The sequence below is a fragment of the Rhinoderma darwinii genome, chromosome 3 (assembly GCF_050947455.1).
Source record: "Rhinoderma darwinii isolate aRhiDar2 chromosome 3, aRhiDar2.hap1, whole genome shotgun sequence".
Lineage (NCBI taxonomy): Eukaryota > Metazoa > Chordata > Amphibia > Anura > Rhinodermatidae > Rhinoderma > Rhinoderma darwinii.
Genome location: NC_134689.1, coordinates 385,398,766 through 385,414,327, shown reverse-complemented (window position 1 = coordinate 385,414,327; position 15,562 = coordinate 385,398,766). Strand labels below are relative to the sequence as shown.

The 15,562-nt window shown below is 44.0% G+C and overlaps 1 protein-coding gene across 6 annotated transcripts in view; it reads left to right on the top strand.

Annotated features, from left to right (window-relative positions):
• Nucleotides 1-15,562, top strand: part of ANK1 (ankyrin 1) — a 290,504-nt gene that overhangs the window by 85,631 nt on the left and 189,311 nt on the right. The window contains exon 1 of one of the 6 annotated variants that reach the window (XM_075858905.1): nt 8,738-8,844. The exons of the other annotated variants lie outside the window; for them this stretch is intronic. Coding sequence (XP_075715020.1) covers nt 8,833-8,844 — 12 coding nt within the window. The 5' untranslated portion in view covers nt 8,738-8,832. Of the gene's footprint in view, nt 1-8,737; nt 8,845-15,562 lie in introns of those variants that run through there. 6 annotated transcript variants of the gene reach the window in all.

Sequence of the window (15,562 nt, the reverse complement as noted above, 5' to 3'; positions counted from 1 at the left end):
ACTTTTAATGAATTATACCACCGTACTCTGACTGACTGAATTATACCACCGTACTGTGACTGAATTATACCACTATACTGTTACTGAATTATACCACCGTACCGTGACTGAATTATACCACCATACTGTGACTGAATTATACCACCATACTGTTACTGAATTATACCACCGTACTCTGACTGAATTATACCACCGTACTGTAACTGAATTATACCACCATACTGTGACTGAATTATACCACCATACTGTGACTGAATTATACCACCGTACCGTGACTGAATTATACCACCATACTGTGACTGAATTATACCACCATACTGTGACTGAAATATACCACCGTACTGTGACTGAATTATACCACCATACTGTGACTGAATTATACCACCATACTGTGACTGAATTATACCACCATACTGTGACTGAATTATACCACCATACTGTGACTGAAATATACCACCGTACTGTGACTGAATTATACCACCATACTGTGACTGAATTATACCACCATACTGTTACTGAATTATACCACCGTACTCTGACTGACTGAATTATACCACCGTACTGTGACTGAATTATACCACCATACTGTTACTGAATTATACCACCGTACCGTGACTGAATTATACCACCATACTGTGACTGAATTATACCACCATACTGTTACTGAATTATACCACCGTACTCTGACTGAATTATACCACCATACTGTTACTGAATTATACCACCATACTGTGACTGAATTATACCACCATACTGTTACTGAATTATACCACCGTACTGTGACTGAAATATACCACCGTACTGTGACTGAATTATACCACCGTAATGTGACTGAATTATACCACCGTACTGTGACTGAAATATACCACCGTACTGTGACTGAATTATACCACCATACTGTGACAATTATACCACCATACTGTGACTGAATTATACCACCATACTGTGACTGAATTATACCACCATACCGTGACTGAATATTACCATTTTACATCTTTTTCCTGTACTTTTTTAAAGTGCATGTGTCTCAAGGATAGGTAGCTGCTGTGGCATAGTTTCAGGAGAATTTTGGGGCATTAAACGCTCATATTACGCTTCGATATAGACTTGAAATACACCTGCAAACAGTTTCCCATTGATTTCAATGTGAAATACGCTGTGTAGTTCATATGAGGCGTATTTTTACGCTGCAAAATTTTAAAATAACCTCGCAAATATATGCCTCGTAAAAAAGAAGTAACATGTCACTTCTTGAAGTGTTTTTCGAGCTGATTGTTTCCATTTTCTATTGTCACTTAAAAAATGCTTAGAAAGTTTGCCTCAAAATACACTTAGAATAGCTTGCAAAAATCTAAACTGCTTTGAAGATCAGCTCCAAAAACACCTGCATTTTAGAGGTAGTTTTCTCGTGAAATCAGCCTGGTATTACTCAGCCTGAAAATATGTCTGGTGAACATGGCCTCACCATAAGAACTTACAATCGACATTTCCACATGAATGCAGAATTATTAACATTTCTTTTGTATGTTTGTAATTGTTTTATGAAGACCCGCAGGCTCTTTTATTGACTAGGCCCAGCATATTTCTAGGTCAGTGATAGGACACGTTATGACCTAGTGCTGGTGGCAATATATAAAATGGTTTCCCAGTGAGTAAGAAAAAAGTGTTTAGTCACTGACGACTATACTACACAGTAAAACCAGTGACAGGGATAATGAACGGTAATATGGGAGTTGGATGATTCTGTATGAACCGCATGCTCCCCCGGGGACACCTATCATTCATACAACATAACGAGGAGAGGATTGTTACAGCATTTGATGGTGTTTCTCAGTGCCAGCTACAGGAGGTCACGCTGGGTGATCTGGAATAGTTCAGGGTGTTAATGAGTAGTAATATAGGGTTTCTGGAGGGTAACGTGTCATAGAGTAATGCAGCGTGACTGTTCGGCTTATGAAATACTACTGTAGGGCATAGAGCAATGCGGGACACATTAATCCAGTAAGTGAGCAGTGAGCACTGGTGTACAAGAAGACCTGAACTAGGATTATATCCCTTAAAATATTCCTGAACTCTTCTAAAAAACCTTATATGGGGTCCAAAATGGGCTGACCAAAAGGTACAGACAAAGTAAGACGAGACTGCAGAGAGGTGACTTATTTGTCGATAGACCCAAGAACGTATGTACCCTAGGAGCAGCCAGTGCAGCTGCTATGGGGCCCATTGTAGAGCCTGGGCCCGGCCCAGGTTGGTTGCATCCCTTATTTTAGTGTATGGTGAGAACCCGTGCAGTGATCTCCTCTCCACAAGCCCTCTTTAAGGAATTAACTAATTGATTCTTGAAAGGAGATGGGGCAAACAAGCGCCATGTTCTCCTGTCCCAGGTGTTTACAGATAACTTTTCGCCTGCCCATACATGTGCAGCTGAGTGCAGCATGTAATGGGCAGGGCTGCACAAACCCTGGGGCACTTTACATTTTTTTTCTACCCTCCTCCATTATTTAGATATCGGTGCCGTTATATTTGGCGCCCGATGTTTAAATAAACCCCTGAACTGTCAATGGGGCGTGTAATTGGCAAGGGGGTGTGTAACATCACTGTGATACTGTCCAATCAGCTATGCGGCATGATCTAGCAGGCATTCATTACTGGCAGACCTGGGGGCCTTTATTAGGCCCCCGGCTGCCATGTGAGACAGGTGTCGGTGGGATGAGAGGGAGCTCGCTCCCTCTCTCCAAAACCACTCAGATGCGGTGCACGCTATTGAGCACCGCATCTGAAGGGTTAAACGGGTGAGATCGATACTAATATCGATCTCACCCGGCAGAGCAGGGACGCTCCCAGCCCTCAGCTACCTCTGGCAGCTGAGAGCAGGGAGATTTGACAGCTCCCTGCTCTGTTTACTTATTCCGATGCCGCGACGTAAAAAGTCTATGGCATCGGAATAAGGCCCGTTAGTGACCGACGTAAAAAGACTATGGGCCGGTCACTAACGGGTTAAATATCGGGCGCCAAATATAACATCACCTACATCTAAATATTGGAGGAGGGCAGGAAAATTTTTAAAAGTGCACCAGGGTTTGTGCAACCCTGCTCATTACATGCTGCACTTAGATGCACATGTATGGGCAGGTGAAAAGTTCTCTTTAAAGTTGTGGTCAGGGGCGTAACTAGGAAAGACTAGGCTTTTGACTGGGCCCCCCCCTCCCATGGGTATCACACAACCCCCCCCCGCTAGATAGTGCCTCCCTATAGATTCCGACACACGGCACCCCTATAGATAGCACCATACAGCCCTCTGTAGATAGCGCCATACACAGCCCCCTGTAGATAAAGCCTAACAGCCCCCTGTAGATAATGTCATACAGCCCCCTGTAGATAATGCCATACAGCCCCCTGTAGATAACGCCTTACAGCCCCCTGTAGATAACGCCATATAGCCCTTCCCCTGTAGATAACGCCATACAGCCCTTCCCCTGTAGATAACGCCATACAGCCCTTCCCCTGTAGATAACGCCATACAGCCCTTCGCCTGTAGATAACGCCATACAGCCCTTCCCCTGTAGATAACGCCATACAGCCCTCCCCCTGTAGATAACGCCATACAGCCCTTCCCCTGTAGATAACGCCATACATTCCTTCCCCTGTAGATAACGGCATACAGCCCCCCTGTAGATAACGCCATACAGCCCCCCCCAAAATAAAACGGCCTATAATTTGTCCTACAAAAAAGATGTATCCCCACAGGATAGGGGATAAATGTGTGATCGCTAGCAGCGATAAGGAGAATGGGGGACCGAAAGTCCCCCAAAGTTCTCCATGACAAACCTCGGACTTCCAGGATCTGCTCAGTTCAATAAAAATAAAGGTGCGCTGGTCACGCATGCGCACAAGCGCGACCGATGCACAAGTCATTTGTATGGAGCTCCTGACAGACCCCGGAAGTCCGAGGTTTGTCATGGAGAACTTCGGGGGACTTTCGGTCCCTCGTTCTCCTTATCGCTGGGCGTCCCAGCGATCCCACATGTATCCCCTATCCTGTGGATAGCATGTCTTTTGTAGGAACAACCCCTTCAGTGGCGTTGCGCTGTTTCAGCCATAGTGCCTGCTAGCAGAGCCTCTGGCCATGGGGGGAGGCCCATACTGGCGGGTAGCACAGGCCCCCTCATGCTGCGGGCCCCGTAGCAGCCGCTACGGCTGCTATAGCGGTAGTTACGCCACTGGTTGTGGTGGTGTTAACAAGCAAAAGTTGGGGCTACATCTTTACTATAGTGTCCTCCTTTAAGTCTATGCACGCCCCTGTGCAGACCTAATGTTTTCCGGTGGCATCTGATGACAGTCTATTGACTAGAGGCACGTGCAGACCCCACCGGGTCCATTTTGGATTTTTGTTGTAAAATGTATTCTTGTTTTCTTCTAGCAGACGCTCGCACCCTCCTCCCTTCATAGTAATAAGGGGGTGTCGGATGTGATAATTAGTTATTTTAAGTCTATGGCAGACTGTAAGCTGGGGATGAGTGATGGCTGGAGGCTGGAGATGTCTTGCTTGTCCATTACGAAATACTTTTGTACACATATTGGCACATATTGCATTAGAAGTAAATCCCATAAGCACGATGTTATACGCTGAGCTTTTTATCCAGCTCAGAGTATTTGTTGCATTATAAAGTGCTTTTTTAACTTTCCATAAATTTTACATGAGTGGCCTTAAAATGTGCCAGTCAATGGTAGAGGCTTGTAAATTCCCTATGCAAGCAACTACTAAGGGGCACCTCTGAAGTGCCAATCAGAGGGCCAGAAGAACTGTGCCCTGCTCTGTTGTTCCATTAGGCTGGGTTCACACGAGCACATTAACGTCCTTAATGGACGGACGTATTTCGGCCGGAAGTCCCGGACCGAACTCAGTGCAGGGAGCCGGGCTCCTAGCATCATAGTTATGTACGATGCTAGGAGTTCCTGACTCTCTGCAGGACAACTGTCCCGTACTGTAATCATGTTTTCAGTACCGTACAGTTGTCCTGCAGAGAGGCAGGGACTCCTAGCGTCTTACATAACTATGATGCTAGGAGCCCGGCTCCCTGCACTGAGTTCAGTCCGGGACTTCCGCCCGAATTACGTCCGTCCATTACGGACGTTAATGTGCTTGTGTGAACCCAGCCTAAAACTTAGAAGAGAACTGGGCAGAAACAGGAACCGTGTCAAACATATCTTCTATTCCGGTTACATAGCTTGTTGGGCTAACATAGGGAAGGGCAACCGTGGTATACGCTAATAAGTATATTTCACATTCTCTTTTCGAACCCCATGACAATTAGAGATCATTTAAACGGGTTGTCTGTTTTAGATGACCCATATATATATATATGCATATGCCCTTTTAGGGCATATGAACATGAGGTTCTTCAGTCAGAACCACTCTCCATTAGCCAGAGCGGAGGGCCAATACAAACTCACGTTCTTGCACTACACAGATGACCCACTGACTTAACTGGGTGTAACGCAGGGTGTTGCTAGAGCCCCAAGACATAGGTTTTGTACTCCACCTAAAAAATAAATTCTATCTATCTATCTATCTATCTATCTATCTATCTATCTATCTATCTATCTATCTATCTATCTATCTATCTATCTATCTATCCACTGTATATATTAAAAACCGCATAGCTATAAAATAACTTTTAGAACATATGATAGACTACCTCATCAGTACACTGTCCCTAGATATTACTTTATAATGAAAATCAGTGCTGTGAAGCCTGGAACCAGTATCCATAGATAAATCAGCCCCTGCCCCCAAGTAATTTGCTCTGTCATAAACACTAATCTATATATTACATCATATCTCTGAATAATACACGTCACACACTTATCAAATAATACCACTATACAAGGGCCAAAAAATCCATCCACACCATAACCACATATATGTACCACAAAGACCAATATAACTAATAATATCACCATACAGTACCTATACAGTGGTCACATAACAGTTCTACACTGGCACTCTACATAGTATTATCATCCTGCAGATCGTATAAGTGATTACAGTACTGTTAAATCCAGTGATTCACAGGTGACATCTTCTCTGGTTGGAGTCATTCACTTTCCCTTTTCTTCCTCATCCGGCCCAGACCGCCATGATGACTTCTCTCGGCCTCCACTCGTCTCTGCAGAATTTCACAGACATCTTTGGATCTTCACTTTTCTAGCACATCCCCGGTACACCCAAACAATAATAGTGTCCCCTTAGTGCCACCCACAAAGTAATAGTGCCCCTTGTGTGCCCTCCACACAGTAACAGTGTTTGCTTCCCTTAGTCCACCTCAAAATAATAACACACAGTAATAGTGTCCCTCCACACACAGTATTAGTGTCAACTTCGTGACCTTCACAGTTAACTGTTCCCCTTGGTGCTACCCACTATATAATTGGGCCCCCTTCTCATTAATGGTACCAACCTTAATAGTCCATACTCAGTAATAGTGCCCCTTCATTTCCCCTGTTCAGTAATAGTGCCCCATAGTGCTGCCCACTTAGTAATTGTGCCCCCTGAATGGCCCCTATTCAGTTATAGTGCCCTCTACTCATTAAGGGTACCCCTTCTTAGCCCCTACTTAGTAATAGCGCCCCTTAGTGGCCTACATTCAGTAATAGTGCCCTTTAATGCTCCCCCAACAAATAATACAACTTACAACTCCCTGCTCCACCATAGCATTCAACTGTATCTGTGTCCTGAGGATGAAGCTACAACTGAATGTGGTGGTCGCCCGGAGTTCCGGGGCACTGCACCAAAAATCTGGGGCTTAGGCCTAGGATACTTAGTGCTTGTGACACCACCGGACTGCCATGTAATGCTTCATTTCTCCTTCAGTGTTGCTGCATGGGAAATTAGGTCCCCCAACAGCCTCTCCAATGCAGGCTTGCCAACTCCCCTGAAATGTCCAAGTGGGTCCTGGATAAAGGAGAGACCACTAGAACTCCCGGAAGTGTTGGCAATTCTCTCGCGTACGGACGCAATCTCTCACTTCTAGCCCTGGCGCCTTGGGCTGCATCATCAAGACACAATCAATATGTGTGGCACACAGGTATCTCTGTCTGATGAGTCAGAACTCAGATCAGAATTTTTCTATATATAGGGGCTGTTTAAAGTGTGTGGCGTCTGAACAAACGGGTCTGGGGTTTTGACAAGATTTGTTGGGGATCTGGTGTCTATTTAAGTGGATAGTCTGGTCTTGGATTTGTATAAGGAGATAGTCTGGTCTGGGGGCCTTTAAGTAGGGGCAGTCTGGTATCGGGTATTTATTTAGGGGGAGTCTCGTCTGCAGTCTTTTTTTAGGGGTCTGTACTTATTTAGGGGGTCTGGGATCTGTATTTGTTTTGGGGGTCTGATCTGGTGTCTGTAATAGAAAAAGTGCAGCAGTTGCCCATTGCAACTTACATCACTGACTTGACCACTGCAGCCAATCAAGCTGCAGCAGTCACATGATTGATGTACGTGACGTCATCGCTGCAGGAACAGAGGGGACTACTGTAACGTCGGAACTGGAGTAGCAGTGGGCAACGGCAGCGGGTTCGACTGACATTCATCTAATTTGTATAGCTAACTTTACCATAAAGTCATTAAATCTCCACGTCTAAAATCACACTCTGTGTGAAGCCATGCCCACAAAGCCACACTCACTTTTTACATGCGTTAACCTAGCCGGTATTTTTGGGTGTGAAAGGTGGCAACCGTAATGCAGGATATCATGACTTGTAAAGGGGTGTGGCCTGAAAAAGGGATGTGGCTTCCGAAAAAAAATATTAAAAAATTGTCTCGCTGCTGGCCACAGTCCCGAGATCTACTTGTGGGCCATTTCCAAAAGTTGCCATGTATGATCCAATGATAACAACTGATGTGGTAAGGATTTTTCTAAACTGTACAACCCTTTGTTATTAGAAAGTTCCCCCAAACACAATTCAGCTGTAATCTGATGAGGAATGCAGCAGCAAGTGTTCAATTTATCTGCAGCGCCACCACAGGGGAAATGAAGCATTAACATGTCTGGTCCTCCAGAGGTAGAGACACTCTTTGTAGGGTATTTCATAATGGGTTTTCTAAACCCGACAACCCCTTTAAGTGAGGGCAAGTACGCTTGTGAGTATTTCCATTTATTAGGCTTGTTAATAATTTTATTTTAGTAATATAATACGATATATACAGCAATATTCCTTCTGACAATCGAGCACAAAACTGCGTGATAAAACCAGAAACAGAAGACTGAGCAGAGATTATCGATTAATCCTCCCTCTCTTATTAAAAAAACACAGAAAAGTGATATTTTGTATTCTCATTTTATTTTGGGCTGTCTTCGTCGAGGCCCTCTACCCTTACAGGCAAATGTTTTATATTATTTTCCATGGCTTTCCATCAATCCACAATATCTGATAATCCAGCACTAGGTCCTATTAATACCAGTCTAAGGACATCTTACTATATTAGGGTACGGGTGTTAATGCAATTCCCTAATATCCATTGTTAAGCCCACTTTCATGACTTTATGCTTGTTTTGGGTGTCAGCTGCCACACAACCGTACAATTCATAGCTATAATCAAGTCATTTATCGTCATGTTTGCTGATTGGCGTATTTCAAGTAAGAAGCAGCGAGACAAAGTTAGGGAGGAGGGTAGAAGGGTAGGCAACTGACAACGCCTGGATTTATAGATAGTGAGGCTGAAGTCAGAGATAGCACAGTACCGCTTCAGAAAGTCCTGAGAGAGTCCACAAAATACGGCAAGTGGAGGGTACAGGCACTTTTCGAGGCGGAGCGCCCCTTCTTTGAGGCATTATGTTCATTAAGGTGAGTGAAAGTTGTATTAGGGGTTCATAGGGGTCTAATAGAAGGTTGTAGACGTCTTTTGAACTTGAAGCCACCTCTCCGCATGAATGAATTATTCTGTATCCAATGACCAATACTTCAATGACTATAAAACTCCATCTGCAGCTGTTCCCTGGCATATCAGGCAGCGTTTCCCGTGTTTTACAGCGGTTATAAATTATGGCGTAGAGTTACAAAAATAATTTGTTGTCACGTATTTCTTTACGTGACGTAAGTACAATTCAGCTTTGTGTAAATAAAATAAAAAACTTTCTAATATACTTTGTGTTTTAATTACTTTTTCCAGATCCCTGCTTGCTGTAAGTGAACGGAAACATTCTTCTTCACATCAGAAGGCTAAAAACTTGTCCTGATAATGTCCAACTGACACAGGTGCCTGGCTTGTTACAGTGTATCAGAGCTCTCTCTTGCAACAAGCCCTGCACCTGTATCAGTTAAGGCCTGTTCACACTTGCATCAGTGTTTCCGTTGGTCTGCTCGGTTAGAAGAGCAGAACCAATAAAATACTGCAAGTACCTGTGTCATTGTATGACATACACCATCGGTGCCCAACGAAAACAATTGACTTTAATAGGTTCCATTGGGTTTCCGTCGTGGGTGTCTGTGGTTTTACTAGAAATAATAGCGCAGCATGCTGCGCTATTGTTTCAGGTATTTTGGTCCAGATCTGTGACGGATGCCCCAAATGGAGCCTCCAACCCTGATATGAACAGGCCCTTAGACATAATCAATACAGATTTTCAGCATCCGGATATAAACAAGAATGTTTCAATTCACTGACAGCAAGCCGAGATATTAAAAATGGCGATGAATTGAAACACAAAGTATGTTTGAAAGTTGCAGAACTTTACATTATACAATAAGTCAGCCAGCTAGCCAGAGATATTAGGCTACCATCAATCTACTGTGCATTGGCATCGGGTAACCTCACTGGCTAAAACTGGATATGTTGGATATTTGTGAGCTGATCCTCTATTCTTCACCTCCAGAGATTCCGGCAGCTGCTCCCCTTTATAGAAATAACATACATAATTTCCTGAGCTAAGCACGCAGGTTAAATAGAAGTTCAGGGGGCAATTACTTTTGGCTGAACAACTTTCGGCCAACACTTACTGCATGTCTATGGCCAAATTAACTAAGCGCCGGATTATGTAAACCAATTATCATGAGAATTACGAGTATTTATAATGTAAACGAACAAAAGGAAGAATCATGACAAAATAAAATCCTTTATTGTCTATACATAATAATTTGAGTAATCTCCCACCCCTGACTGTAAGATTATTGTTTATTAGTATGTTATAACTACTCAGCCATCATTCATCCATAATTCCCACAAATGCCATAAATATCGGATAGATGCGGGTTCCATCTCCAGAATGGAGGTCCTCCAACTTCCACTGCCGCCGCATCCAGATGGAGACTGAATGGAGAGGTGATCACTCATGTGTGCGGCTGACTCCATTCACTTCTTACGGAGCTACGGAACAGTCAAGCATACGGGCACCTCTCCATTCATTCTCTTGCCGGATGTGGCAGCTGGCATTGGGTGGGATGGGCATCTGGTGACACTCATTCTGGAGATAGGACCCACATCTATCAGACATTTATGGCATATCCAATAAATATCTAAGGTGGGAAAACCCATTTTAAAGAGGGGCACGTCATGTTGAGCCGATTGCAGGGGTTACGGCTGCTGGAAATGCCCCTCCCACAGTGATCAGAGTGGAGACGTGTATTCACATGGTGCAGTTATATCAGGGTTTTTTTTCTCCTGCGGTTTACACAAAATTGCAATTCAACAGTGTGGTTTTGTTGAAATGCTGTGACAATTACAGAAAACAATGCAATCTGACTGCACCGTGTGAATATACCTGAAGAAGGTGCCATCTGCCGGAACTCACTGAATGACCACGGTTGCACCCAATCCACTAAAGCAAATGCCACTATTCACAGCATCTCTCCACCCTGGATAATAGATGGGAAAGTCCTGGTCGGGGCGACCCCCTAAAAGTGAACACATTTCATTGGGGTCAGAATCATACAAAACAAGCAGAATAGTCAGCGCTCTGATTATTATACATAATGAGGAACTGGACGCTTTATCCTTTGGCAACTGCCAGGCAAACACTTGCCATGGATATATTGGAAGCAATATGTTACATAGAGGCTGGCAGCGCTACCCATCATAGGTGACTGCTCAGCCTGGACGACACATCTACAGCTATACATCTGTTACCTTGTTTATAGGAAATCTTTATAGACTGGTTTTTTTTTATTATTATTTTTTATTTTTTTTGCAAAGCATCATGGTCCCCCATCCCCACTGACTGGTATCACACCAATCGTCTTCTTATCACATGTACGCAGAACACGGGTGTGGTGCTAGTCGGTGACACTGCACTATGACGTGTGTATGTCTGCCGCTGGTAAATAACTAATGGGGAGATGTTTTCCAAGTTCATAAAAATGTTGCACGGACATATGGGAATAACCCTTGTGCCATATGCACCTGGTAAAGGCTGGTGACTACGTTTTTATAAATATGGTGCATATTACACTACAGCTGCACTGTCAACCACAAGGAAAAGAAGCAAAAAATGTCAGTCAAATGCTTTATAATATGGCGCACGTGTGTAACTTTAACTCTAAAAAAAAAAGGTCGATTTTAAGCATCTGCCTTCAAGTGTAGAAAATGAACCTCCATCTCTATATTATGAATACATATATTGCGGTTTTGAATAATAGGGAAATATGCAAGTCGCCACAATTATACCAGGACTTGAGGGACGCATTTAAGGTTTTTTTCAGGAAATTTGATATTGATGACCTATTCTTAGGATAGCTCATTAATATCTGATCAGTGGGGATCCGACTCCCGGAATCCCCACGATCAGCTTATTGAGTGCTGCAGCCTATTCATTGCTCACCAGGCACAGCTCCATACATCCAATAGTGGCTGTGCCTGGTACTGCAGCTCTTTGCAGCTCAGTCCCATTTAAAGAGGCTCTGTCACCAGATTATAAGTGCCCTATCTCCTACATAATCTGATTAGCGCTGTAAGGTAGATAACAACAGGGGTTTTTATTTTGAAAAACGATCATTTTTGAGCAAGTTATGAACAATTTGAGATTTATGCTAATTACTTTCTTAATGCCCAACTGGGCGCTTTTTAACTTTTGACCAAGTGGGCGTTGTAAAGAGAAGTGTATGACGCTGACCAATCAGCGTCATACACTTCTCTCCATTCATGTCCATTTGTACTCAGCACAGCGTGATCTCGCGAGATCACACTGTGCTGTCACATACACCCACATTAACTTTACTGAAGTGCCTTGAGAGTGAATAGACATCACCTCCAGCCAGGATGCGATGTCTATTCACACTCCCGACACTTCGGTAAAGTTTTTGTGAATGACAGCACAGCGTGATCTTATCTTCACTCTCAAGACACTTCAGTAAAGTTACTGTGGGTGTATGTGACAGCATAGCGTGATCTCGCGAGATCACCCTGTGCTGAGTACAAATGGACATGAATGGAGAGAAGTGTATATCGGTGATTGGTCAGCGTCATACACTTCTCTTTACAATGCCCACTTGGTCAAAAGTTAAAAAACGCCCAGTTGGCATTAAGAAAGTAATTAGCATAAATCTAAAATTGCTCATAACTTGCTAAAAAATGATGCTTTTTCAAAATAAAAAACACTGCTGTTGTCTACATTACAGCGCCGATCACATTAGGCAGGAGATAGGGCACTTGTAATCTGGTGACAGAGCCTCTTTAAGTGAATGCTGGAATACCACTCCAGTAGAATTGAATGAGAGGCAGGGTAATTGTGTGAGAGTTCCCATTTACTTCTGCTGCAGTGCAACTCAAGTGGGGAAAAGAAGTGCAACCCCTTGTCCTTGCGAGGCAAAAATACCATGGCTAAAGTCTCAGTCACCATCATCAGGGGCTGCTGGTACCTGCCTAAATGGTATTTCCTGTGAATTTTAATAGAAAAAAGGCCAAACTCCACTCAAAACATAAAAATGCTGGTGTAACTATCCCAAAAGGTAAGATATGGCGAGCTGTTTAATAAGGTTCTCAAACCGTAGAGCTGCCTTATCTCTTCCTGTGCCTGACTGTGTCATAGAGGGAAAACTTGTCGCCGGTGACATACTTTCCATATATTTGGAAATGACTCATCATCGAATGTTGGACCTTGAAACAACATGATTATAGAAGGTGGAAATTCATTTTAAGGGTATGTGCACACACACTAATTACGGACGTATTTCGGCCGCAAGTACCGGACCGAACACAGTGCAGGGAGCCGGGTTCCAAGCATCATACTTATGTACGATGCTAGGAGTCCCTGCCTCGCTGCAGGACAACTGTCCCGTACTGAAAACATGATTACAGCACGGGACAGTTGTCCTGCAGCGAGGCAGGGACTCCTAGCATCGTACATAAGTATGATGCTAGGAGCCCGGCTCCCTGCACTGTGTTCGGTCCGGTACTTGCGGCCGAAATACGTCCGTAAATTACGGACGTAATTAGTGTGTGTGCACATACCCTAAGTGTGAATCTGGCTCCAGACACAACCTGGAGAAAGTTTCTACTAATATTACAGCTAATAAGAAATATCCATCCTGGGAGAATATAACCCCTTCCTTATAATGCCTAGAAGACTGTTCCTCCCTCCCATGGGCCCGCTGCCATTACTTGGATAAGGACTCGCATGCCGCCTGCTCTTTAATTTATGAAAGGAGGAATGACGGTCTTGCAGGGTATCTTCTCTCTGTAATTACTTCAATATGTATGTAATATTTTTCATCAGTTCCTTTCTCAGTATTTCTCTTAAGTATCAGATCAAAGGATCCCCCAGGCTCTATAAAGGACCAGTCAGTCAAAATCCTTTTTTCCAGCACATTAAAACTACAAAGTGAAAACCGAAGTACAAAATAGAAAGTGAACAATGTCAGGGGGGAATTCTGTAAAGTAATATGCAATGAAGAATGGTGGCAAATAGTTTTTTTTAAAGCCTAACTCTGCTAATGACCTGTGTGACTGTAGTTAAAGGAACTCTCCATTATCCCTAGTGCAGGTTATAAGGGGGCGGAGCATGACACAGAGACCGAAAGAACACAGAAGGAACAAACCCTTTGTCATGTTCCACCCCCTCCGGCCCTGCACTAGGCATAACAGTGTATGAGTTTTTCATGCAGTATTCCTTGACTTTAATATTGTACAGTTCAGTACGGCCTATAATTTATTCCTTCTATTTACCCATCTTAATGGCTATGAACCAATTTTTAGCCTTATCAGTTCCCCTGACTAACTTCACCGAAAATAACAGCCAGAGACTATGGTTTGGATAATATCGGCCACTGCAGCCATTTTAATAACATAAATATTAAATAACATGAGCAATCCAAACCACCAAACGGAGGGGATGCTCGGAGCTACAAAAATCTGCCGCCAGTTATTAAACAAATTAGTGCATTTACCCTTAGCTGTTCACCACCGGCTCAGGGGCACCATGACTAATTAGGGATGGTTGTTTTATCCTCCACCCACTCTCCGGGACATCACCCTGCAGGAGCCCAAACTAAGCCACATCAACTACGGTAATTCCATATCATTTGGAGGGGACCATACTCATGATGAATCCCCCCCAATTTACACCAACTCCAAGGATCCCCAATCCGCCCAAAAAAAATGCAGCCATGACTCCGCACACACCAGCGTCCATCCAACAAAAAACACCTGCAAAAGAGAAACATGAAAAAACACAAAAATTAAGAGACAGTCACTGGAAAATGACAAAATCAGAATCAAAATAGGATGGGAGGGCGGGACTCTCAACGACTTTCCACTGTGCCCCAGGAAATGGGTTTATAAGCCCCCTCCTGGACTAACAAACACTTACTAACTCCACCCCCACCCCCAATTAACCACTTCCTGTTCCAACAAACTCCATCATACCAGCCTTCCCCCAAGGCTTTTAGCTTGGGTCCTGCCTCGCATTAACCAGACTCTCCCATTCAGGTAGGCCTTGGAAGCTGAGAGATGGGGAGCTGTTTGTGTGTGACTACATGTTTGTCTCTATCTATCCTAGCTTCCTGACAGGTGGGTAACTACAGATTGCTGGGCCACATTCCACATTATTGAATGCCCCCCACAGCATGGACCCGTCAGATCAGACACCTAAATCAGATGCTCAAAAAAAAAAGGACCTTGTATGCGCTGCAACACAGACCTTGTGTGCCGGAGCCTGATGTGACAGGGGGCCTGTGATAGGCGCATCGAGGGGCTAGGGAGAGTATTTTGCTGGATACGCATCCTGAGGGTCCAGTTGTTAGCGACACTGGCCCAGATATCCAGGACGGGTCCCCTTCCCATATGGGCCTGGTCACGGTGGACCGCGATCAGTACTCCACTGATTCCTGAATCATAGTGATTTTTCAGATTTTGAATAAAGTTAGACTTTAAAATCAGGAAAGGCCTTAGGGATGTGCAAACTGTGCGGTCACACAAGGAGCATCAGTCACCTCTGCAGAAAGGGGGGTGCCACAGAAGGCCTGGAACCCGAGCCTTGTGATCACCATGAATCCTAATTGTGGAGAGGTTGTTTCATCAGATAAAGAGGTATTCTCATCAGCTTATTTTGCCGGTGGAAGCCGTGGCCAGCCA